At 46.1% G+C, this 23210-nt stretch overlaps 2 protein-coding genes across 20 annotated transcripts in view; one reads left to right on the forward strand and one right to left on the reverse strand.

Annotated features, from left to right (window-relative positions):
* Positions 1–11873, reverse strand: part of CCSAP (centriole, cilia and spindle associated protein) — a 41725-nt gene extending 29852 nt beyond the window's left edge. For 15 of the 19 annotated variants that reach the window (XR_008616304.1, XR_008616305.1, XR_008616303.1 and 12 more), the window contains exons 1-3: positions 11104–11855; positions 10328–10460; positions 9449–9880 (exon numbers count right to left, since the gene is read on the reverse strand). Coding sequence is in view for 2 of the 19 variants with exons in the window: in XM_055081383.1 (XP_054937358.1) it covers positions 9449–9830 (382 nt within the window). In the remaining 17 variants the exon portion in view is untranslated. Of the gene's footprint in view, positions 1–9448; positions 9881–10327; positions 10461–11103 lie in introns of all 19 variants that reach the window. The other 4 variants (XR_008616306.1, XR_008616307.1, XM_028482023.2 and 1 more) reach the window with 2 other exon arrangements.
* Positions 1–23210, forward strand: part of RAB4A (RAB4A, member RAS oncogene family) — a 95489-nt gene extending 72279 nt beyond the window's left edge. The window contains exon 8 of the mRNA XM_055081385.1: positions 22856–23210. The gene's annotated coding sequence lies outside the window, so the exon portion shown is untranslated. The remainder of the gene's footprint in view (positions 1–22855) is intronic.

Consider the following 23210-nt stretch of genomic DNA (forward strand, 5'->3'; position numbering starts at 1 on the left):
GGGGCTGAGCTGGCAGACGGGGGAGCCGGGGAGCCAGGGAGAGAAGAGCCAGCAAAGTCGAAAAGCTTCCAGGAGAGAAGCCGGAGAAGGACTCTCAGAAAAGGAGAGAACAGTGAACAGGGCCAAACACTACAGAGAGGGCAGGAGCATGCAGAAGAAGAAAGGGCATTCTAGGGGCACCAACTACTGCGAAAAATGAACAGCTGCAAGGGTGTACTGCACGGCCCAGGGAATACAGCCGACACTTTGTAGCAATTATAGATGGAGCATAACCTTTAAAAGTGTGAATCACTATGTTGTACACCTGAAACTTATATAATATTGTGAAGCAACTATACCTCCACAACAAAAAAAATAGGATGGTAACTTTTATGTTAGGTGTGTTTTACCACAATTAAAAATAAAGTATTCAGTTTTTGGTTTTTTTTTTTTTAAAGAAAGACTCAGCGCTGGGCAGCCAGGCTGTCTCACGGGGGATGTAGGGGAGCACGGTGGGGGAGGGGTGGGGAAGCAGGTCACAGCAGGCTGCGGAGTGAAGAGTGGGGAGACCCCAATGCAGGTAATGGACCAACTCTCCTCACCACGGAGCACTAAAAGGGCTGACACTAAAAACAGCAGGGTCCACAAGCACCCAACACAAGAAACTAAAATCCTCTCCGGAGAGCCTAGGCCTCAGATTATTCCCACAGATAATCTTCCAAACACAACAATGAGTGTCCTGGGACGATGACCAGGCACACAAGAGACAAGACAGTAAGGAAGGCCCAGCAGGAGCGAGAGACTCGGGATAATGGGATGATCACTGACCATAAAACAACCATGTTCACGCTCTGTACTTAAAGAAAAAACAAGCTCAAAAATATCTGTAGTGGGAGACAAAAGATGGGAAACACAGAAGAGACAGAACTTATAACTATAAAAGTAATATTTATAAAACTCTTGAAATAGTGCCTGGTACAAGATAAGTGTATACACGTATATGTTTCAAAATCCTATTCAAAGTTTTAAATAAAGACACTTCCAGACGGACAAAACAGTGTTACCACCAGTTACTGTGAAAAATTCTAATACCCCCTTTCTCAGTAACTGAAAAATAAGCTCAGTCTTGGTTTAGGACTATGCTGTGCAATACAAAACCACATGTGGCTATTAAATATAAGTTTAAATTAATTAAAATTAAGTAAAAATAAATATTCAGCTCCTCAGTTACACCAATCAGAGTTCAAGTGCTCAATTCCCACATGTGGCTCACGGCTACCACGCTGGATGGTGCAGACAGAGAACCTGCCCCTCATCACAGAAAGTCTGATTGAACAGATTGATTTTTTAAACTATTTGAACAACAGAATTAACACATTTGACCCAATGGGTATATACAGAACACTGCACCCAACAACTGCAGAATATACAATTTTGTCAAGCACATGTGGAACATTTACAGAAATCTACTTATCCAAGCAAGGTCATATGCAATTAAGCTAGATACAACAACAAAAATAAATTACTTTTTTAAATCTCCTGTTTTGAAATTTAAAAACTTTTTTAAAAATTGAAGTATAGTATAGTTGATTTACAATATTGTGTTAGTTTCAGTTGTACAGCAAAGTAATTCATATATATATATATATATATATACACACATACTTTTTTTTCCAGATTGTATTCCATTATAGGTTATTACAAGGTATTGAATATAGTTCCCTGTGCTATACAGGAAATCCTTGTCACTTATCTGTTTTATATATAGTAGTTTGTATCTGTTAACCCCATGCTCCTAATTTATCCCTCTCCCTAAAAACATTTCTAAATAATGCATGGGTCAAAAACAAATCATACAATTGCACAAAAATGTGAATGTACTCAATGCCACTGAGCTATACACTTAAAAATGGTTAAAACGGTAATCTGTGTTGTGTGTATTTTACCACAATTTTTAAAAATTAAAAAAAAAGTAATGGTGATAGAGGGCATTTCTTTCTTAATCCTGTTCCTATTAGAAATGTTTCTACAGTTTCCTCATTAAGCATGATGCAGCTAAAGCAGTAATCAGAAGGCAATGTATAGCCTTAGATCAATATTTAAAAAAAAAAGGCAGGGAAAAAAAAAATCAATGATAAGCATCCATCTTAAAATGTTATAAAAATGAGCATTAGGGTCTTCCCTGGTTGGAACAGTGGTTAAGAATCTGCCTGCCAATGCAGGGCACATGGGTTTGAGTCCTGGTCTGGGAAGATCCCACATGCTGTGGAGCAACTAAGCCCGTGCGCCACAACTACTAAGCCTGCGCTCTAGAGCCCGCAAGCCAAGTTGTACAGCAAAGTAATTCATATATATATATATATATATATATACACACATACTTTTTTTTCCAGATTGTATTCCATTATAGGTTATTACAAGGTATTGAATATAGTTCCCTGTGCTATACAGGAAATCCTTGTCACTTATCTGTTTTATATATAGTAGTTTGTATCTGTTAACCCCATGCTCCTAATTTATCCCTCTCCCTAAAAACATTTCTAAATAATGCATGGGTCAAAAACAAATCATACAATTGCACAAAAATGTGAATGTACTCAATGCCACTGAGCTATACACTTAAAAATGGTTAAAACGGTAATCTGTGTTGTGTGTATTTTACCACAATTTTTAAAAATTAAAAAAAAAGTAATGGTGATAGAGGGCATTTCTTTCTTAATCCTGTTCCTATTAGAAATGTTTCTACAGTTTCCTCATTAAGCATGATGCAGCTAAAGCAGTAATCAGAAGGCAATGTATAGCCTTAGATCAATATTTAAAAAAAAAAGGCAGGGAAAAAAAAAATCAATGATAAGCATCCATCTTAAAATGTTATAAAAATGAGCATTAGGGTCTTCCCTGGTTGGAACAGTGGTTAAGAATCTGCCTGCCAATGCAGGGCACATGGGTTTGAGTCCTGGTCTGGGAAGATCCCACATGCTGTGGAGCAACTAAGCCCGTGCGCCACAACTACTAAGCCTGCGCTCTAGAGCCCGCAAGCCACAACTGCTGAGCCCGTGTGCCACAACTACTGAAGCTCGTGTGCCTAGAGCCTGTGCCCCACCACAAGAGAAGCCACCACAATGAGAAGCCCGCGCACCACAGTGAAGAGTAGCCCCCGCTCGCCACAACTAGAGAAAACCCGCGGCCAAAACAAATAAATAAATTAAAAAATAAAAAACTAAAAAAAAAAGTAAGCATTAAAAAATTAGAGTAAGGAAAAAAGATCATGAATTAATAAACATATAATAAAGAAAACCAACATAGCCAAGGGTTAGTTTGGGGAAAAAATTAACAGAATTCACAAACCTCTAAGACTAACAAAGAAAGTGAAAAATAAAAATAAGTAAAAATAGAGCAAATGGGGTCAGCAGGCTAAATGTGCACGGGCGACACATGCATATAGTCCCTTCCTCCCAAAACCCCACTAAAGTAAAGAAAGAGAGGTATAAACCCACAGGACAAAGAGCAAGGAGGCGATGACGTCAGACAAATTTTGGAAGATGGAAAGTGACGAAGAGACAGAAGTGACTCACAGGAAGGAGCAGGATGATGCTGACTCCCGGCAGGAGAAGGGCCCAGGACACAGCGGAGCCCCACAGGAACTGGCGCTGAGGCACCAGACTCCCCAGAAGGCTGGTGCGCAGACTGCCTTCCCAAAGGTCCGGCATCAATCAGTGCCCCAGGTGGTCCTCTGACAGTGTAATATGAATGTGCCTCTGCTGAGAACCAGGGTCCATGCTGCTTCCCCTTGAACCTCGGCAGACTTTTGTGAGCACAGAATGGGGTGAAAGAGGTGCCACGTGGCTCCTGGCAATAAGTCGTAAAGGGCAATACAGCAGGTGCCCAGCTCTCTCTCAGGAACGCTCGCCCTTGGAGGCCAGCCTGCATGTGACGAGGAGGGCCAGGCACCTGAAGATGTCACCTGCAAGTGTCCTAGCAGAAGGCCGCAGTCCGAAGCAGCAGAGACAAGGCACATCCTGCGCCTGGGGCCAAATTGCAACCCACAGAAACCATGAGCAGTAATAAAGTGAGAATTGGAGTCCGAAGCACTAGTTTCCAGGGTAATCCTGTTGTGCAGCAGTGCATACTTCTTCAACAGTCCTTCCTCTGCTCCGCAGGCCAGGCGACCGCCCTGCCCCCGCCCCAGAATGCAGGTGCCTTACAGCCTGGAGAGGGAGGACTAGAGGGCACCAGGCACAGCGGAAGTAAGGGGGCACCTTCCTGAGAACAGGATGACGTGGTCAAGAACGGGATCCCCTCCTCCCTTCCCCCAACTCTGCTGCCGGGATGCTGACAGCCAGGCTTGTGCCCTCCCAGGCAGGAGGATGTAGGGGCACTGTCTGAGAAGCTGACACTAGAGAAACGTGCAGGTATTGACACTGGCAGCCCCCAGAGAAACAGCGGGGTCCTCCTGCGATTACGGTCACAAGCTCCCCCAGGAACACAGCTCCCGAAAAGCCCTTCAAGCCTCACTCTTAAATATGGGCAGACAGGCTAAGAGCAAGCATTCAAGTACATCCTTTAATAAGAAAGAGACCAAAATATACAGAAAAAGACTAGGCTGGGAATATAAGAGAGCTCTCAAAGGATATTTATGGCTTTGGGGCAGGGGGAGGGGGGGAGTTAAAAGAAACCCAGAGAGAATAGGATGCTATTTAAAAAAAATTTTTTTAAAGAACACTTGGGACAGAAAAGTAAAAGTAATCTCTTTGAAATTAAAAACTAAAATGGTAGAATTTAACATTTCTCTAAGAAATCTGGAAGATAAAATTAAAGAGTTCTCCTGGAAAATAGAACCAAAAATTCCAATATCAAAAAATTTTTAAATAAAAATGTTAGTGGTTTGATCCAGGAAGTACACCATCCAACTAAAAATAATTATAGAAAGAAAAAATGAATAGAGTGAAGGAAATTATTTTAAACAGTACTAGAAAACATCACAGAACTGAAAGAAATGTTTCCAGATTTAAAAAGGTCCACCAACTTGTCAGCCCAATGAATGAAAAATGACATACACATAGAATTTTAGAGCACCTAGGATGAAGAGAATGTCCCAAAACTTCCCCCCACCCCACCCCCCGCCAAAAAAAAAGAAGGAAAGAAAAGAAAAAGAAAGAAAGAAAAGAGGTCATGTATACAAAATAAGCATCAGAATAGCATGGTACTTCTCAACAGTAAGACCTAAACCTAGGATTCAACATAATAATGCCTTCAAATACTGAAATTTCTAATCTAGGAAGTCTCTATCTTGCCAAAATGGCAGTCCAGCCCTTGGATAAAGGCATTTTCAGACTGCAAGGTGACAAAATGCTTACTCCCCTTCAACATCTCTCCACTAAAAGGAAGGGAGACTTGAGACTTGTGAGATGGGGCCGCATAAAGGAGGTTAGCAAAAGGAATACTCAGGCAATCAGTGAAGAGAAGCCTCAGTCTGACAGCTATGTCAGGTCTGGACAGCACAAAGTCTAAATTAAAACAGGAGAATCAAGGGTTCCACAAAAATGTCTCCAAGGAAAATAATGAAACGAACAGAACACCTAATGTGCCTGGCATATGACAAGTTTTACAGTACTACCAGACTCTTTCAGGCTGAATGAGTGACGGCAGTACCAAAGACAAACAAACACACATAAAAGTAAAGCAATGATTAACTCCAGGGAACACATAAATAATAACCAAGAAAATGTAATCAGCATGTACTACATGGATTACCTGCAAATAACATTTACAAAGCCATGATCATCCAAACACAGAATTGTGCTTTAATGAAACAGCCACATAGTTAATACTGTGGGACAAAGGAGGTGCTGGTATGTGTCTAGGGGTAGGGATGGCCAAGCTAAGATCTCGAGCCAAATCATCATAAATATACTGACGGGAAGTCAATATATAATGTTTAAACTTAAAAAGCCAACATTAGTCTGAATGAAAAGAGTGTTGCCCACAATATGCTGAAACGAAAGGTAGAGAGCTGGAAGGAGGCCCCTAGGGAGTGAGGGGCGTGGGTGGTGAATGGGTCAGGATTATTTTTTCATTTTAAGCCTATTTTTTAAAAATTATGCATATGTATAACTGGTTAAAATATAAAATTTAATTTACAAAGAAATGTGAATATGAAGAAAGGAATTGGAGACATTCTAGACCCCCTTTGAAGCACGCTGCTACGGAGAGAAGGGACTTCGCAGTCAACGAGCACCTCCGAGCACCTCCACCCACACCCCCTACACACAGGGAACTTCCCGACAGCTTCTTATACCCATTTCTTAAGTAAGAACGAGAAGCCAAGGATCATTAGACATTTGAGAAAAGCTTCTAACAGGAAATGCAGGATTACAAGGAAAAGAAACAAATGCAAGGAGACGGAGGGGAAACAGACTGTGCTGAAGAAACACGCAAGAAGAAAATGGACAAAAAACTCCTAGTGATATTCTCAGCAAGATAAGAGAGGATACTATGTGCACGAATCAAGAACAAAATAGTATTTTTTTTAAAGAGGAATAAAGAGAGGGAGGGAAGGACGGGAGGGAGGAAAACCTAGAAAACAATTCAACAGCTCTTATACTAAAAAATAAATAGGATCCCACAAATGAAAAATGTAATCGAAGAGTTGGAAGATGAGGTTGAGAATATTGCCCAGAAAAATAGAAGAAAAAGACAGATGGAATGGGGGCCGGGGTAGAAAATTATAGAATACATTTGTGAAGTATGACATCCAACTAAGGAGTTCAAAAAGAAAGGAACAGAAAAAAAAAAATAGGAAAGAGAAAACAATTCAAGAAAACTTCCCAGAATTACAAAACATGAGTTTGACTGCAAGGACCCATGAAAGCACATTGGAGGAAAATAGGCCTGGACCGGGGACACTTTTCAGAACACAGAGGACAAAGAGAAGACGTGAAAAGCTTCCCGAGGCGGGGAACATGTTATCAACAAAGAATGACACGGGAGTGTGATGGCAACATCAGAAGTTCCAACACCGGACAGCAACGCCTCCAGATTGTTTGCAGACAGTTACTTCTAACCTAGAATTTCAGGCCCAGCCACAGACTACTGAATAGTGAGGGTAGAATCTTTTGACATGCAAGGTCTCAGAAAGTTAAACCTCTCACGCACCCTTTCTCAGGAAGGTACGAGAAGATAATCTTTGTCAGGAGAGGGTAAACCAAGAAAGAAGATGATGTGAGAGCCACACAACAGAGGGTCCTACCCAAGAGAGAAGCCAGGGAGTCCCTGCAGCAGTGGCCAAGGGCCGTCCCAAGATGCAACCAGGCCAGATGAAAGTAGGTCAGAGGCCCCGGGAGGGACGTCTTAAGATGGGGAGGGTGACAGTGAACCTGATGTGTCTGTGGTGTTGCAAAAGAAAGAAAAGGGAATCACGGCAAAAACAATATAGGGCAGCTGTGAGCCACCTTTCCACAGGCACTAACTGTGAATCTAACAAACTATGATGACGGTACTGAGAGGGTGGGGACAGGCCATGTGTATGTATGGGTTAGGAGAGCACTAAAAAGAATTAAAGCCAATAGATGGTGCTAAAAACTGAAAAAGATCAAGAAGTATCAATAAAAGCCATGTTACCTGGAGAAACAGAAATACACATCAAGGAACACCAGAGGAATGGGAAGTGGCCGCCTAGGGAATAGGCAATTGGTGGGGAGGGGAGCTGCTGTAGCTGTACTCAGCCATACAGAGCTACACGATTCTGTGCGTACACATGGCTTCAGTAAAGACAAGGGCTAAGCGCTTCCGTTTTATAGAAACTCAAAAGCGTGCTCATCATTCCAGAAAGACCGTCCACTTAAAAACAAGGACTTTCAATCCTGCCAGACACAGGGGTAGACAGGGGCTGTGACAGGCATGAGCAAACCAAAAGACCCTGGGATTGGGAGTCCTGAAAGCAGAAGCATCCTTTCTGCTCCTGGACGCCTAAAGCAGAAGTATGAGCAGAGAAAAAGTCACTACCTTAGGCACCGGGAGGGTTTAGTGTCTCTAGAGGAAATCAAAATAATCACGAGCTCCTGCAAACACAGACCGCGACCATACTACAACGCTGTCTAAAAACTGCATTTATATACGCATGGAAATAACCGACAGCTCTTTCGCAAACAGTGAAGGGGAAGAGGCGGGGAGAGAAAAGCCCATTCAGTCTGATAAAGTACATCTGATAACTAAGCCGGTAGATCAGTGCCCCCTCACCCTCTCCACCTTCTGTTATGCGAACTTCTAGCAAAGGTTAGCAATGGGTGGGAACTCCCAAGTAACATGAGGATGGAGGGGCAGCTCTGTCACAGATGACGAACTGAGGTAGCTGAAAATAGCATAACAAGACTCAATTTCCTCTGCATCTCACAGAGAAGCTAGGATGAGAGTCTGACTGAGTACCACTTGCAATTTGGCAAACAAAAATAAAATCACTGATCATTTATCCTGAGTTTCATCTATAAAACTGAGATAAAAACTATGGTCCCATCTCTTAGAATTGTTTTGAATGTTGAATGAGAAAATACATATTCTAAGATCAGTGACTGGACGCATGACAGGCTCTCAGTACCTTTTAGTTATTTTGCTCACCAGAGCCTCTTTCAAACTGAGCGACGCCGGGTGGTGCCTGGCCCACGTTAGAGTACCAGGAAGAAACCGGGGGCTCCTCCAGGCTGTATCTGGGGCATCCATTCAACTTGGCCCTTAGCACCACTGACCAGCCAGCCCGCCTCACACGCCGAGAGTCCCCCCAGCTCTGCGCTCCTCCGGGCAGGCGAGAAGGCGCGGGGCCCCGGCAGCAACTGCAGATGCACCGCCCCCAAGAGCCATTTTCCAGCTGCCTCTCCTCCCGCTCACAGCAGCAGCCGGAGGAGGGGAGGCGAGAAGCAGAGGGAACCAGGCACTTACAAGGATGATCTCCCACCAGCCGGGAGTTACGCAACAATCTGCGCAAAATATTCCTTAGGGACAGCGCGGCGAGGTCAGGGAGTTAACACAGAAAACAACGGCCCCATTCACAAGACAGAGCGCTTAGCTCAGTGGTTCCTAACCTCTGGCGGTCACCTTCGAGAATGTGATGAAAGCTGGGCGCCTCTCATAAACAAACGGGCGCTCAGAAATAAACAGATGGGAGTTCAGTGGTCCAGAGGCCACCAAGGCCACCGGATGAAGACCAGGGGACTTCGCCAGGGACACGTCAAAGGCGTTCACATTGGGCTCAACCCAGAGCCACCTTATTACGGAATAAAGGGTGGGAGGGCGGAGGCGGGGCAGCCACCTTCCTTATTTTGTCAAGGGAGGCGCATTCTCCGCCTACCCAAAATACCTAGATTAAATAAAATCAAGGAAGCGCCTGCTCTGAGCGCTGCGACAAACAGCTGGGCGGTTCAGAGGAGACCCAAGAGCAAATCCAGTCCCGCGAGCGGGGCCCTCCCCGGCCAGGTACCTGGCAGCGCCGAGTCCTCCGCGTCCTCCGCGTCCCTGGCCTCCGCGTCCCCCGCGGCCTCCGCGCCCCGCTCCTCCTCCGGGGCCGCGCGCGCCCGCTGCTCCGACTCCTCGCGCGCCTCTGGCTCCACGGGCGGCGGCGGCGAGGCCGGGGCGCACTGGGGCGCGGGGGCCCCGTTGCCCGAGGACGCCGACGACGCCGAGTCGTCCGAGGCGCAGGCCGGGCCCCAGTCGTCCCAGAGCCAGGGCGCGTGCGCCTGCTCCAGCAGCCGGCGGCCCAGGCGGTAGTGGAGCAGCGCGCGGTAGCACGGCCCGTACTCGTCCCAGCGCGGCTCCTGGTAGCGCTTCATGTACTCGCTCTTCACGCCGCTCCCCGGGGACATGGTGCCGCCCGCCGGCCCCGAGTGCCCGCCGTTCAGTGCCGCGCTGTCGCCTACGGAACCCGCGGCACGACACAGAGGCGCGCCCCACCCCTCCACTCGCCCGGCCCGCCGCGACGTTTAAACCCAAAGCCCCGCCCGCACGGGGCGGGGCGTGGGGGCCGGGAGCGCGGGCGGGGGCGGGGCGTTGGGGGGCGGGCACGGCGGGGGCGGGGGCGGGGGCGGGGGCGGGCCGGGGCGGTGGGCGGGGCGAGGGGCGGAGGGAGCGCGCGGCCTGCCCGGGGTGTGGGCCGAGCGGCAGCGGCTGCGGGGCGGGGGGGTTGGGGGGGTCAGCCGGGAGGGCGGCTCCGGAACTCAGAAGACAGAAGCCGTGGGAGCCCGCGTATGGGCGGTGGAGGAGGGAGGCGAAGGAGGCGTGGGCGCGGGGAGCGGGGCGGCCTCGGGGTCCCAGGAGAGCCCTCCGAGCGCGGCGTGCGGGCGGGAGGGTCGGACCCGCTTACCTCCTCCGTGCGCCCCCGGCCCCGCGGCGCCGGCCGGTCCTCTGCGCGCGTGGCGCAGCAGCTCGGAGCCGCCCGCTCTCCCCGCGCTTTCCTGCCGAGCAAGATGTCGCCGCCGGCGCGGCGGCCCGCGCTCCTGCAGCAGCCGGGAGGACAAGGCGCCGCCTCAGTCCCGGGAGCAGATGCCTCCCGCGCGCGCTCCCGGGCCCCGGGCCCCGGCCCCCGCCCCGCTCGGTGTGGGCGACGGCTTCGGCGCTGCGCGCGGGGACGCGGGCGACTCGGCTGGCCCGGGCCCCCGCCGCCGCAGGACGCGTCCGGGAACGAGGCCGCCCCCCCAGCCCGCGACGTTCTGTGTTCTCTTCCAGACACCTGCGCCGGTCGCGCTCCCCAGAAACAACCCCAAGTCCGCACGTTGGCTCTTGCTTCCTTCTCTCTGTTCACAACACCTGTTAACTCTGGCTTTAACCCCTTTTCAACGCTTTGGTACAACTTCTTTCTCGTCCACACCCCGAACGTTTTTGAAGCTATTGATTCAAACTGCCAAACCACCCTCTCAGAGACTCGTTTGCACAGAAAACCTTGGCGGACTCAGTTGCGTTGTGCTAAGTATACAACGTTGCTCTGGTTGTTACAGTTTCCAACGTGGCTCCATGCAGATTCTTCCCCTTTATTAAAAGGAGCCTGGATACATTAGTAACAAAAAAGATCAGGAAGAAAAGAAGTTCGGGGAAATCAAAACATTAGCAATTGAAAAAAAGGCCCGGGCCGCGATGAGTTACCTGGTTCCGGCTTCCATACTGGATTTCCACCGACTCAGGGCTGTTTTCCCTTCTGTCTCCTGTCTCTGCATCCTGCCCCGCCCCCCATCATAGCTAAAAGATCCAGAGGTAGACGCTCGGCCCAAGCCTGTGCTGAGAACTTGAAGTTAGTTGTCCAGAAGTCATTAACATTAATTGTTAATGGCAGTTTTCTGGAGAGACACTTGTGACCTCCTACTGTTGACACCCCCATGGTGGCCCTGACTTCTCCCCTCCCCAACTTTACCTTCTGTAGCTTGAAATACCCCAGGAACCTTCTAATGTATCCCCCTTTTATTTAAACTGGTTTCCCATGGTTGCAAACAAAAGAACCTTAATAAATATATTAATAACGTGGGGGAAATGACGATGTGCAGTTACACGAAAAATTCAGAACACAATCTGTTTGTTAGCTTTGGTTGCATAATTAACCACCTGTTGTGGTTTAAAACAACTACGGTGTATTATTTCTCACGATTCTATGGGTTAGCTGGACAGTTCCTCTGCTGCTTTAGACTCATTTGAACAGTTGAGTTCAGCTGGAGGGAGAGTTGGGCTGGAAGGTTCAAGATGGCCTCACTCACACACCTGGCACTGAGGCTGGCTGTGGGCTGGGCTGTCTTGATCTCCTCCTTGCGGTCTCATCCTCCAAGAGGTTAGCCTGGCTTCTTCACCTGGCCCTTTCTTCCAAGAGGTTAATAGCAGAAGTTGGAAGGCCTCTGAAGGTCGTATACATCTCTTCTGCTGCATTCGAATGCTCAAATAAGTCACAAGGCTAGCCCAGATCCAGGGAGAGAGAAATTCCACCCCTCCACGGGAGTAGCAGCAGCAAACTTACATTGCAAAGGGGCATGCATACTGGATGGAGGAATGTGCGACTATATCTTACACTCACAACCACACACGCACAAAGTATATAAGGTATGGTACCATTTTTTGTATAACTGAAAAATAGGGTTAGGAATGATTTTTTTTGTTTTGTTTTACTTTTCCCTATTTTGCACACTTAAGTGTATCACATTTATTCTAATTTTGTAAAATGTTATTATTAGGGCTCATCCACTTGGAAGTGACAAAAACCCGATTCAACTAGCTTAAACAGAAAGAATATTTATTGGCTCCCGCAGACCTAGACCCGGGGGTCCATCAGTGTCACTGGGACTCTACTTCTTTCTCTTGGTTTTTTGACCTCTGCTTTCCTGGGGGGTGATGGTGGGAGGGGGGGCTGGCCTCTTCTCCCACTGCAATGGACTTCCTGCACACAGCTGGAGAGAGTACCACTTGTACCCCAAGCTTATGTTGTCTTCGCTGAGGACCACCAGTAAAAGAGAACTTGTTGCTATTCCAGTTACAGAGACAGATTCTTCAGTCACGTGCTTAGCTGTTGCCACGGGTAGGAGGTGATGTGATTGGCCAGGCATGGGTCATGTGCCCATCCCTGTAAATGGGGATAGGGTGGGAGACTGAAATTGACGGAACCACAGGGAACAAGGAAGAAGTGGCTTCCCAGAGGAAGGAGCAGTAGGCAGACAAAACAACATATGCCCATCTATATATTCGTCTTTGTGTTTGGAAGAATAACAGGATGAGAAAGATCTAATTTGACAGCATTTGTGAGGGGAAGTCTTCTGGGATCTATTTGACCATAAGTAAAGTATAGCTGTTAAGAAATTGAACACCATCATAAGCAGTAACTACAAAGTTGTATTTCTATATCAGGGGAGGTAAACCTTTCCTCCAGAGAATCCTCTGTTCATACGGCACTGAAGGACTGCCCGTGTGGATGACGGTATCGATTTGTTCTGCAGGTAGAATCAGGACAAACGAGCAGAGATTACAGGACACAACTGTGGCAAATGTTGTGGACTTGCAACTGGTTTCTGAAGCAAGAGGGAAACTTTAGGCCTAAGGAGGTCACAGAAGAAACAGAGAGAGTAGAAAATGGGCAGGCACCAAAGGGACCTCAGAGGCCGGGCAGCAGGGTCCCCGCATGGAGAGGAGAGGACTTTGGTAGAAGGAGCCTTCAGTGAGAGGCAACCCTGGGCGGGCCCCTCCATGAGGGAGAGTCGGAGCCAATAGAAAGGAAGGTCAATGCCGGACTCCTGAAAGATCATAGAAAGATCATAAGAGATTTGCTACCTAGACATACAGATTCCATATAAGAAGCCTGCTACTGACTAAGTCTGGCAGCACTGGGCTGGCAGCCTCACAAAGTGGCGAACCCCGCAGGCTGTCTTCCTTCTGGGGTGCTGGGCTGAACTTCCTGCACTCCGTACTTCCAGAGCCCTGCCACCTGCCGCCCCTGGCACTGTCACTCCCTCCCCTCAGGGTGCCATCCCATCCTGTGTCAATCCGTATCCTTCTGAGCCAAGGGAGGCGATCTTCCAAGAGCTTCCCTGACTTCACCCTTCCTTCCTCCTAAGTTGTTCTTTCCATGTCATATGCTCGCCTTCTGCCTCTCCTGACCCCTCCCAGCCGGTGCTCCCTCCATCAGCCTCCAGCTTCCCATTCGTCTCTGCACGTCGCCTCTCTCTGTCTCTGTCTCTGTCTCTCTCCCTCCCTCCTTCCCTCCTTCTCCCTCGCCTTTTCCCTCTCCTTCTCTCTCCAAACACAAACAAGACTCAGGAGTCCCCTATCCCCTCTACCCTTTTTATAAACCCATCTCCCAGTGTGGAAGCTACAGATGCTATATTTCCCCCAGCCTCCCTTGCAGCTAGAGTAGTCCTGAGACCTAAACTCTGCTAATCAGATACTCCTGCCCCCAGGGTTAGAATCAGGGTCTGCTGGTGCAGAGAAGCAAGGACCAGGAGGGTCTCTCTTTGGCTGAAATGCCAGTTTCAGAACCGAGTTCCTGGAGCAGCAGTGGCCCCAGTGCTTTTGCAGAAATGCCAGCGTCCAGAGCCAATGGTGTCAGGGATGCAAGCCCCATTGGTCTCCATTGATGTTCTTCCTCTCAGAGCCCCAGACCTCTTCCAGAGATTCTGGAAGCCACCCAAGTGACTTTTAAATATGTGTCTTTTCTGCTGAAATGAGCAGTGTTGATTTCTCTGAGAGCAGTCGAGCACTTCGTTCTATACACTGGTCTGTCCTGACTCCTTCCTACTCTCTGATGGGCTTCCGGTTTCCTTAGCAGCTTCCTATTCCTCCTCCTCCTCTTTCTTAAACTAAGGATTCCTCATTCTTTCTGCCCCTCTCTCCGCCTGCCATCTCTGCACAAGGGACCACACAGCAGTGATTACTGCTCTATACCGGGGCATCAATACCTCCATGGCCCCCACCCTGCAGACCCCCGTGCAGCTCACTGGCCATTCTCACCTGGTGCATAGCTTGCCAACAGCTCATGTTCGGTGTTCATATTTACCATCTTGCTCTCCCCACCTATCCCTTTGTCTCCTTTCCCCATTTCTGTTAACGGCATTTTCATTGTCCCAGTCACAGGGGCAAAATGTCAGGGTCATCCTTGAGCCTGGCTACGCACATGCAATCACTGGCCAGGGCAGTCATGGCCATCAGATGGTGTCTCACGTGTCCACCCCCCCTCCCCTTATCACCTTGGTCGGGGACGGGGGTACACTCACAAGCATCAAGCCCCTCCGTGGCCCTGCAGAGAGCGAGGACCTCATCCAAACAAGGGGTCTGCAGCCTGAGCAGGCCCGGCTAGTTACTGCACCCTCAGCCCCGCCCCCATGCACGACCTCTGGGGAAGCCACTCCCATGACCCCAGAGGGGGCTGTCAGAGCCACAGGCTGGTCCAGACTGCTCAATGCGGGCCAAGAAAAATAATATTAAAACCAACAAATCCTCAAGTGCAGCTCAATACTGTTTAACTGCCCTCTTTCCCTTCTTGTCTACAGTGGATGTAGCCAGGGACTATCATGTAGAAAAATACATCTGAACGGTTCCTTTCATGTGGACAAGGTCTGGGCAAAGCCTTTGTGTCACTGGATTCGTTCTGGTGGTCATAACCTTTTGTCTCAAGGCCACACCGGCCACAGGAAAAATTGAGAATATGCATTGAAAACAACGAAGTATTTAGCTTGAGTTCCTACCAAGAAGCCGGGGGCAAATACCCCCAACTTGGTAACCTGGAGCCCTGTTCACGGGAAGAGGGTTCCCAAACAGCAAACCCCAGCCTCGGTGCAGAACACACTCTGTCTATGCAGCAGTGAGGGTGTCCAGACCCCTGCTTATCTCAGGGGCTTCTGGAGTCCTTCACTTCCTGAGAAGAGGCAAAGAGAGGCTCTGTGCTGGCACCCACTGACCACAGACCCTGACCGGGACCACCAGCTGAGCTCTTCCCTGAGAGGCTACTCAGCCCTGGGACGGGGCTCTCAGGTGAAGACCCCGTCTCTGTGCGATGGGGCCACTATAACAAAGTACCACAAGTGGGCCAGCTTATCAACAACAGACATTTACTTCTGACAGCGCTGCCATCAAGGTGCCCGCCAGCACGCTCGAGTTCTGGGGAGAATATGCTTCCTGCCTCTCACAGACTGGGCCCTCACCTGGTGGGCAAAGGGGCCAGGGAGCTCTCTGGGGCTTTTGCTCTTAGAGCAGGAAAATCCCATTCATGAGGGCTCCACCCTCAGCACTGAATCACCTCCCAGAGGCCCCACCTCTTAATACCATCACCTTGGGGAGTAGGCGTCACATATGAATTTTAGGGAGACGTGGACATGCGGACCATAGCAACACTTGTGCTCTGCCCTTCCTCCGCCGCTGCCGTTTCTTACCTTCTAGGGCCTCTCCTGCACAGCCCCCCAACTCTCCCCCTCCCTCCCCCCCTCCACTTCCTGCAGTGCCTCTGTCTCCCTCCAGAAAACTCCCCTTCCCTCTGCTCGGTCCCATCTAACAGAGAAGCCAAAATAGCCCCAATTACCTGACCACTCGATAATAAGCCATCAAATCCAGAAAAGCAGTGTGATTACCATGGCAATTCGTCAGAACACGGGATTCTACGTGTGTGTCCTCTGGCAGCACCCGGAACGCCTGCTTTGAGGGCGCGCCCAGACTCGAATCCCGGCTGTCTTGCTCTGGGCGGTGGAATGCCGAGGCCTGGGCTGCAGAGTTGTGTGCATTTCCGAAGGCATTCTCAACCAAACTGCCCATACTCCATCGGCCCGGCTCCATGCACACCAGGAGACCGATCATTTTCTGAGGCTTCAGAATATTCATGAGAGGATGACATTCTTACTTGAGCAGCACAGACTCCCTCCGATTCAGGTTTTCCGCCTAGAGAACAGCGCCAGGCTGGCGAGCAAGAAAGTATCCTTCATAGAGGCTTGCTAATGAATATGCACTCTCTCCATTGCTCTAGGATTCCAAAGTCTTATTTTTTTTCTCCCTTGCATTCCAGCCAATTTACTAGGAAACAGTGTACTTCAAGAGCACTGCTCTGGCCCCTCACAGAATTGCTTTTTCTGAATTGCACTTAGTGTCAGGGCATCAGCTTTCCTGAGGCACCGGACCAGAAACAGGCAGACGGAACTGGTAGATCCATGAAGGGAGGTGACCTGGTCCACGCTTCGCCTGTGACCCCCTGTGACAACTCATGGCAGAAATTCATCTCGGGCTTTTATTGACAAGCTGACTAGTTTTTTACATTTTGGACACTGGAAATTCTGGGGGTTTTTTGTGTTTTTTTGGTTTTGGTTTTTTTCTTTGCTTCAGCTGCTGTAAAGTATAGAGCCAAATTTGTGTCCCAATTTTGTACATTAACATACCACAGTTTTATTCTATTTTATATTCTTTTATTTTTCTCACTCTGATTTCCTCTCTTATGGATTTGATCCTTTTGTATCATGCGTATTTTGGAAGCTGACTTAAATGCTTTTTTTTTTTTTTTTTTTTTTTTTCCGGTACGCGGGCCTCTCACTGTTGCGGCCTCTCCCGTTGCGGAGCACAGGCTCCGGACGCGCAGGCTCAGCGGCCATGGCTTACGGGCCCAGCCGCTCCGCAGCATGTGGGATCTTCCCGGACCGGGGCACGAACCCGTGTGCCCTGCATCGGCAGGCGGATTCTCAATCACTGCGCCACCAGGGAAGCCCTAAATGCTTTTTTAAATGTTTGAAAATTGTTATTTGTTTTCCAGAATTCATGTAAAATGTGAACTTTTTAATTCAATGAGACTTGCAGGAAATGTGTAATATAAAACTACACAGATCTCATATAGATATATAAGATACATTAAATACCTTAACTGGAAATCAATATCTAAATATACGTGAATACTGTATATGTATATATGTATATCTATTCATTATACCTACTTATATATACACACATATACATATACATGTATGCGTAAATGAATCACTTTGCTGTACATCTGAAACTAACACAGCATTGTAAATCAACTATACTTCAAAAAATAAATATATATGTGTGTGTGTATATATATATGTATGTATGAATCCTTTTTGAATTGGGGATGGGTATAAAAAACCCCAAGTAGAAGGGTAAAAATTAAAATGAATAGTTTGCGTTTCTACTCTTTACATGATAGCTGCTATTATTTTAAGGTACTCCAGTGAAGTCAGGGCAAAGAGGGAGAATAGAGACTTGCCATACAAACATCCCCTCCACCCATGTAGTAGTCAGCTAGCAATAAACGTCATAGTGGAGCTTTATTGATGTAATCAGTATCCTTTTCCAATGCAGCATTTGGGATATTCAGCTTTGAAATATTGTTATTGGACTAAAGATGTGATCTGGAAATCTTTTAACCGTGGGCATCTTTGAATGGAATGAGGACAGGCTGGTAGCATCAGGGACCTCACTGTCCCAGGCCATGACATAGCTGCTAAATTCTAGTGGAATTCAATTCCATGCACGTTGCTGAAAGCTTTCTGTGTGCCCAGCACTGCGCTCAGGGGAGGAGACCTGAAAGACCCAGGTCCTGCTGTGGCCCAGCTGTGCTGAGGGCAGGACATGTGAAGCACTCCGGTCTCAACCTCCAGACTCAAAGTTCAGTGGCTCCCAACTTTCGGGGAGGTCCATACTCTCTTGGGAATATAATAAAAGCTGTAGGCTTTCTCCCCAGAAAAAAATAAGGGTACACACAAGACATTTGCCTGCCTGTCAGCCTCTCCCCGTGCTGGCTTATGGATCCCAGAACAAGAGCCCCTATCCTGTATTCAAGAGAAAAACAATATATGATTAGCTTTCTAATAGAACTGGCATCAAATGCCCACTATATATCAGAAATTTTCCTTACATTGTCTCAATTAATTCTTACAGCAACTCTTTGAAATAGAATCTACTATTACACCCATTTCACAGATGAGGAAACTGAGGACTAGACCTAATAAATAACTTGACCAAGATTACACAGCTAGTAAGTAACAGAGATAGAACTGGAACTCAGGTATGGCTGGCTCCAGAGTTAACACTCATGTTGCTAGAAGGGACTGATTAAGACAAAAGGAATTTGACAGAGGAATAATCAGCCAGGCACTCTGAGACAGAGGGAAGAGAGGGTGCAGACAACGTGGTGTGGGGGTAAGTATACAGGACACTGGGGCCAGGTTGCATGAGTTTGAATCTTGGCTCTGCCACTAACTCCGTGACCCTGGTCAAGTAATCTAACTTCTTTGTGCATCAGTGATCTTAGGTATAAAATAAGCTTAACAGCAGTTCTTGTGCAGATTAGATAAAATTACAGTTTATTAAGTAGTTAGAACTGTGTCTCCCTTTAATAAGCAATAGATAGATGGTAGGTCTTTTTATTAGAAAGCAACACAGCAGGATGACCCCGGGCCTTGGGGATGGATCCAGGCCCATCACGCTGGGCCCCCATTGAAGGGCTAAATGTATCTTGGACACATGTTCTTCCTGTATTTGTAAGTCATGCTAACAACTTTGGGGGGATTACACTGTATGAGTCTGCTCAGGCTGCCATAACGAAATACCATAGATGGAGTGAACTTACTTCTCACAGTTCTGGAGCTTATAAGTTCAAGATCAAGGTCTGGCATGATGAGATTCTGCTGAGAACTCTCTTCCTGGCTTGTAGATGGCCGCCTTCTTTCTGTGTCCTTACGTGGTGGAGAGAGAGCTCTGGTGTCTCTTCCTTTTCTTATAAGGACACCAGCCCTGCCAGATTAGGGCACCCTTATCGCTTCCTCACAGGCCCTAACTCTAAACCCAGTCACACTGGGGTTGGAGCTTCAACGTACGCATCTGGGACTTTGACAGTTTTGGAGATCCCATTGTAATGTCGAAGTGGATCCAACTTTCAGAACGTCATTGCCCAAAAAGGTGCACCTCCTAGGCCAGGTAAGCCCAGGAACATATTTTCTTGGTGCCTGGAGTGAATCCCAAGTGGTAATAGAATTCACCTCTTTGACTCTCTGTTTCTCTGCACTCCACCCCGTCCCATGATTTTTGGTTCTATTTCTGGTCCTTGGACTAGTTTGTTTCTGGTTCTGATTTGCACATGGCCAATAATTTATTCCCCACTGGCAGCGATGATTAGGAATCTGGCTTTATGGTCTAAGCATATAGGAAGATGATGGGAATCTTTCTCTGCCACATGAAATACAGTAAACACTTGGGGTTAATAGTCTTTGTGAGGGTGGGGTGCTTAATAGTCTCGTCTGTCTGTTTATGAACTCACGTCAATCACGTAAATATTTCATGCACACCATAAATGAGATCAGTTCTCTGAGGTATGGACTTGCTCTGCTCTAAGCTACAGACTCTGGAAGTTGGATTACAGCAGAGAATGATGGTCTAAAGGATGTTGGTGGAAAGGACTCCACCAGAAACTTCTAATGATCGATAGCTCAAGGAATAAATTTATGGCTATAGACTTCCAAGCTGATGCTGCTTAGACAATATTCAATATCAGAATTGGTGTTAACTTGTAAAAATGCAAATAATTGTTTATTGTGGTAAAATATACATAACCCCAAATTTACCATTTTAATTGTAGTGACATTAAGTGCATTCACCTTGCTGTGAATCTCATCTCCAGAACTCTTCATCTTCCCAAACTCAAACTCCAAACACATTAAACACTAACTCCTCTTTCCCTCCTCCCCCAGCCCCTGGCAACCACCATTCTGCTTTCTACCTCTATGACTTCTGACTATTCTAGGTCAAATTCCACCTCATGTAAGTGGAATCACAGGGTATTTATCCTTCTGTGACTGACATATCAATTAGCCTAATGTCTTGAAAGTTCATCAATTTTGTGGCATGTATTAGAATTTCCTTCCTTTTTAAAGGAAGGAAATTTAATAATATTCCACGTTTTGTAGACCACATTTTGTTCATCCATTCATCTGTCAATAGACATTTGTGTTGTTATCACCTTTTGGCTATTATGACTAATGCTGCTGTGAACATGGGTGTACAAGTATCTGTCCAAGTCCCTGCTTTCAATTCTTTTGAGTGTATACCCAGAAGTGGAATTGCTGGGTCATATAGTGATTCTGTGTTTTATACAGCAGCTTCACCATTTTACAATCCCACCAGAGATGCGCAGGGATTCCAATTTCTCCACATCCTTGCCAATACTCCTAATGGGTGTGAAGTGGTATCGCATAGTGGTTTTGATTTGTATTTCCCTAACAGTCATTAATGTAGACTGCAAAGCATTTTTTCATGTGCTTATTGGCCTTTGTATATCTTATTTGGAGATATGTCTATTTAACTATTTTGCCTATTTTTAAATCGAGTTGTTTTAATTGTTGTTAAGTTGAAGGAATTCTTTATATATTCTGGATATTAAGCCCTTATCAGATACATGGTTTGCAAGTATTTTCTCCCAATCCGTGGGTTGTCTTTCCCCTCTGTTAATAGTGTACTTTGATGCACAAAATTTTAAATTTTGATGAAGTCCAATTTATGTATGTTTTCTTTTGTTGCTTGTGCTTTCAGTGGCATAGCCAGGAAATTGTTGCCAAAGCTAATGTTATGAAGCTTTTCCGTTTTCTTCTAGGAGTTTTATAGTTTTAGCTCTTACAGTTAACTCTTTGATCCATTTTGAGTTGATTCTTTGTGTATGGTGTAGGGTAAGGGTACAATTTCATTCTTTTACATGAGGGTATCCAGTTTTCACAGCATCATTTGCTGAGAAATCTGTCTTTTCCTTATTGAATGGTCTTGGCACCCTTGTGCCAAGGTTTATTTATGTGAAAGGGTTTATTTGGGGGCTGTCTATTCTATCCCACTGATATATATGTCTTTATGCCAGTATCACACTTTTTAACATTACTGTAGCTTTGTAATAAGTTTTGAAATCTGGAATTGTGAGTCCTCCAACTTTGTTTTTCTTTGTCTGATTGCTTTGGCCGTTCAGGGTTCCTTGAATTTTAAGATGAGTTTTTCTATTTCTGGAAAAATATCATTGGGATTTTGATAAGGATTGCATTGAATCTGTAGATCACTTTGGGTAGTATTGGCATCTTACAATATTAAGTCTTTTCAATCTGTGAACAAAGGATGTCTTCCCATTCATTTGTGTATTCTTTAATTTCTTTAAGCAATGTTTTATAATTTTCAGTGTACAAGTCCTTTGCCACCTTGATTAAGTTTATTCCTAAGAATTTTATTATTTCTGATGCTATTGTAAATAGAATTGTTTTCTTAATTTCCTTTCTGGACTGTCATTATTATTGTATAGAAACACTATGGATTTTTGTATGTTGATTTTATGTCCTGCAATTTTGCTGAATTCATTTATTAGTTCTGACAGGTTTTTTAGTGTAATCTTTAGGGTTTTCTACATATATGATCATGGCATCTGTGAACAGAGATAATTTTACTTCTTCCTTTCTAATTTAAATGTCATTGATTGATTGATTGATTTTGCTTAATTGTTCTGGCTAGAACTTCCAACACTATTCTGAAAAGAAATGACAAAAAATAGGCATCCTTTTCTTGGTCCTGACCTCAGTGAAAAAGCTTTTAGTCTTTCACCATTGAATATGATGTTAGCTGTAGGTTTTCATATATGGCCTTTATTATGTTGAGGAAGTTTCTTTCCATTACTAGTTTATTGAGTCTTTTTATCATAAAAGGGTGTTGAATTTTGTCAAAAATCTTTTTCTGAATCAATTAAGATGATCATGTGATTTGTTTCCTTCATTCTGTTAATATGTATTACATTAATTGATTTTCATATGTTGAGCCATCCTTGCATTCTGAGAATAAATCCCACAATCCCACTTGGTCACAGTGTATAATCCTTTTAACATGCTGCTAATTTTGGTTTGCTAGTATTTTGTTAGGGATTTTTACATAATATTCAAAAGTAAAGGTGTGTAGTTTTCTTTTCTTGTAATGTCTTTGTCTGGCTTTGGTATCAGAGAAATTCTGGTTTCATAGAACAAGTTAGGAAGTGTTTCCTCCTCTTCAATATTTCAGCACAGTTTGAGAAGGATTGGTGTTAATCCCTCTTTAGATGTTTGGTAGAATTCACAAGAGAAGCAATCTGACCCAGGGCTTTTCTGTGTTGGAAGATTTTTGATTACTGATACAATCTCCTTACTAGTTAAAGGTCTATTTATATGTCCTATTTCGTCATGATTCAGTCTCAATAGGTTGTGTGTTTCTAGGAATTTGTAAATTTCACCTAGGCTATTCAATTTGTTGACATACAATTGTTCCTACTGCTCTCTTATAATCCTTTTTATTTCTATAAAATAAGTAGTAACGGCCCCACTTTCATTTCTGACTTTCGTAACTTGACTATTCTTCTCTCCCCTTTTCTTCCTAATCGATTTAGCTAAAGATTTGTCAGTCTTGGGCTTCCCTGATGGCGCAGTGGTTAAGAATCTGCCTGCCAATGCAAGGGACATGGGTTCGAGACCTGGCCTGGGAAGATCCCACATGCCGCGGAGCAACTAAGCCCGTGCGCCACAACTACTGAGCCTGAGCTCTAGAGCCCACAAGCCACAGCTACTGAGCCCACATGCCACAACTACTGAAGCCTGTGCGCCTAGAGCCCATGCTCCGCAACAAGAAAAGCCACAACAACGAGAAGCCTGCACACCGCAATAAAGAGTAGCCCCGGCTCACTGCGACTAAAAGAAAGCTCGTGCACAGCAACGAAGACCCAACACAGCCAAAAATAAATATAA

The sequence above is a fragment of the Physeter macrocephalus genome, chromosome 20 (assembly GCF_002837175.3).
Source record: "Physeter macrocephalus isolate SW-GA chromosome 20, ASM283717v5, whole genome shotgun sequence".
NCBI classification, from domain to species: domain Eukaryota; kingdom Metazoa; phylum Chordata; class Mammalia; order Artiodactyla; family Physeteridae; genus Physeter; species Physeter macrocephalus.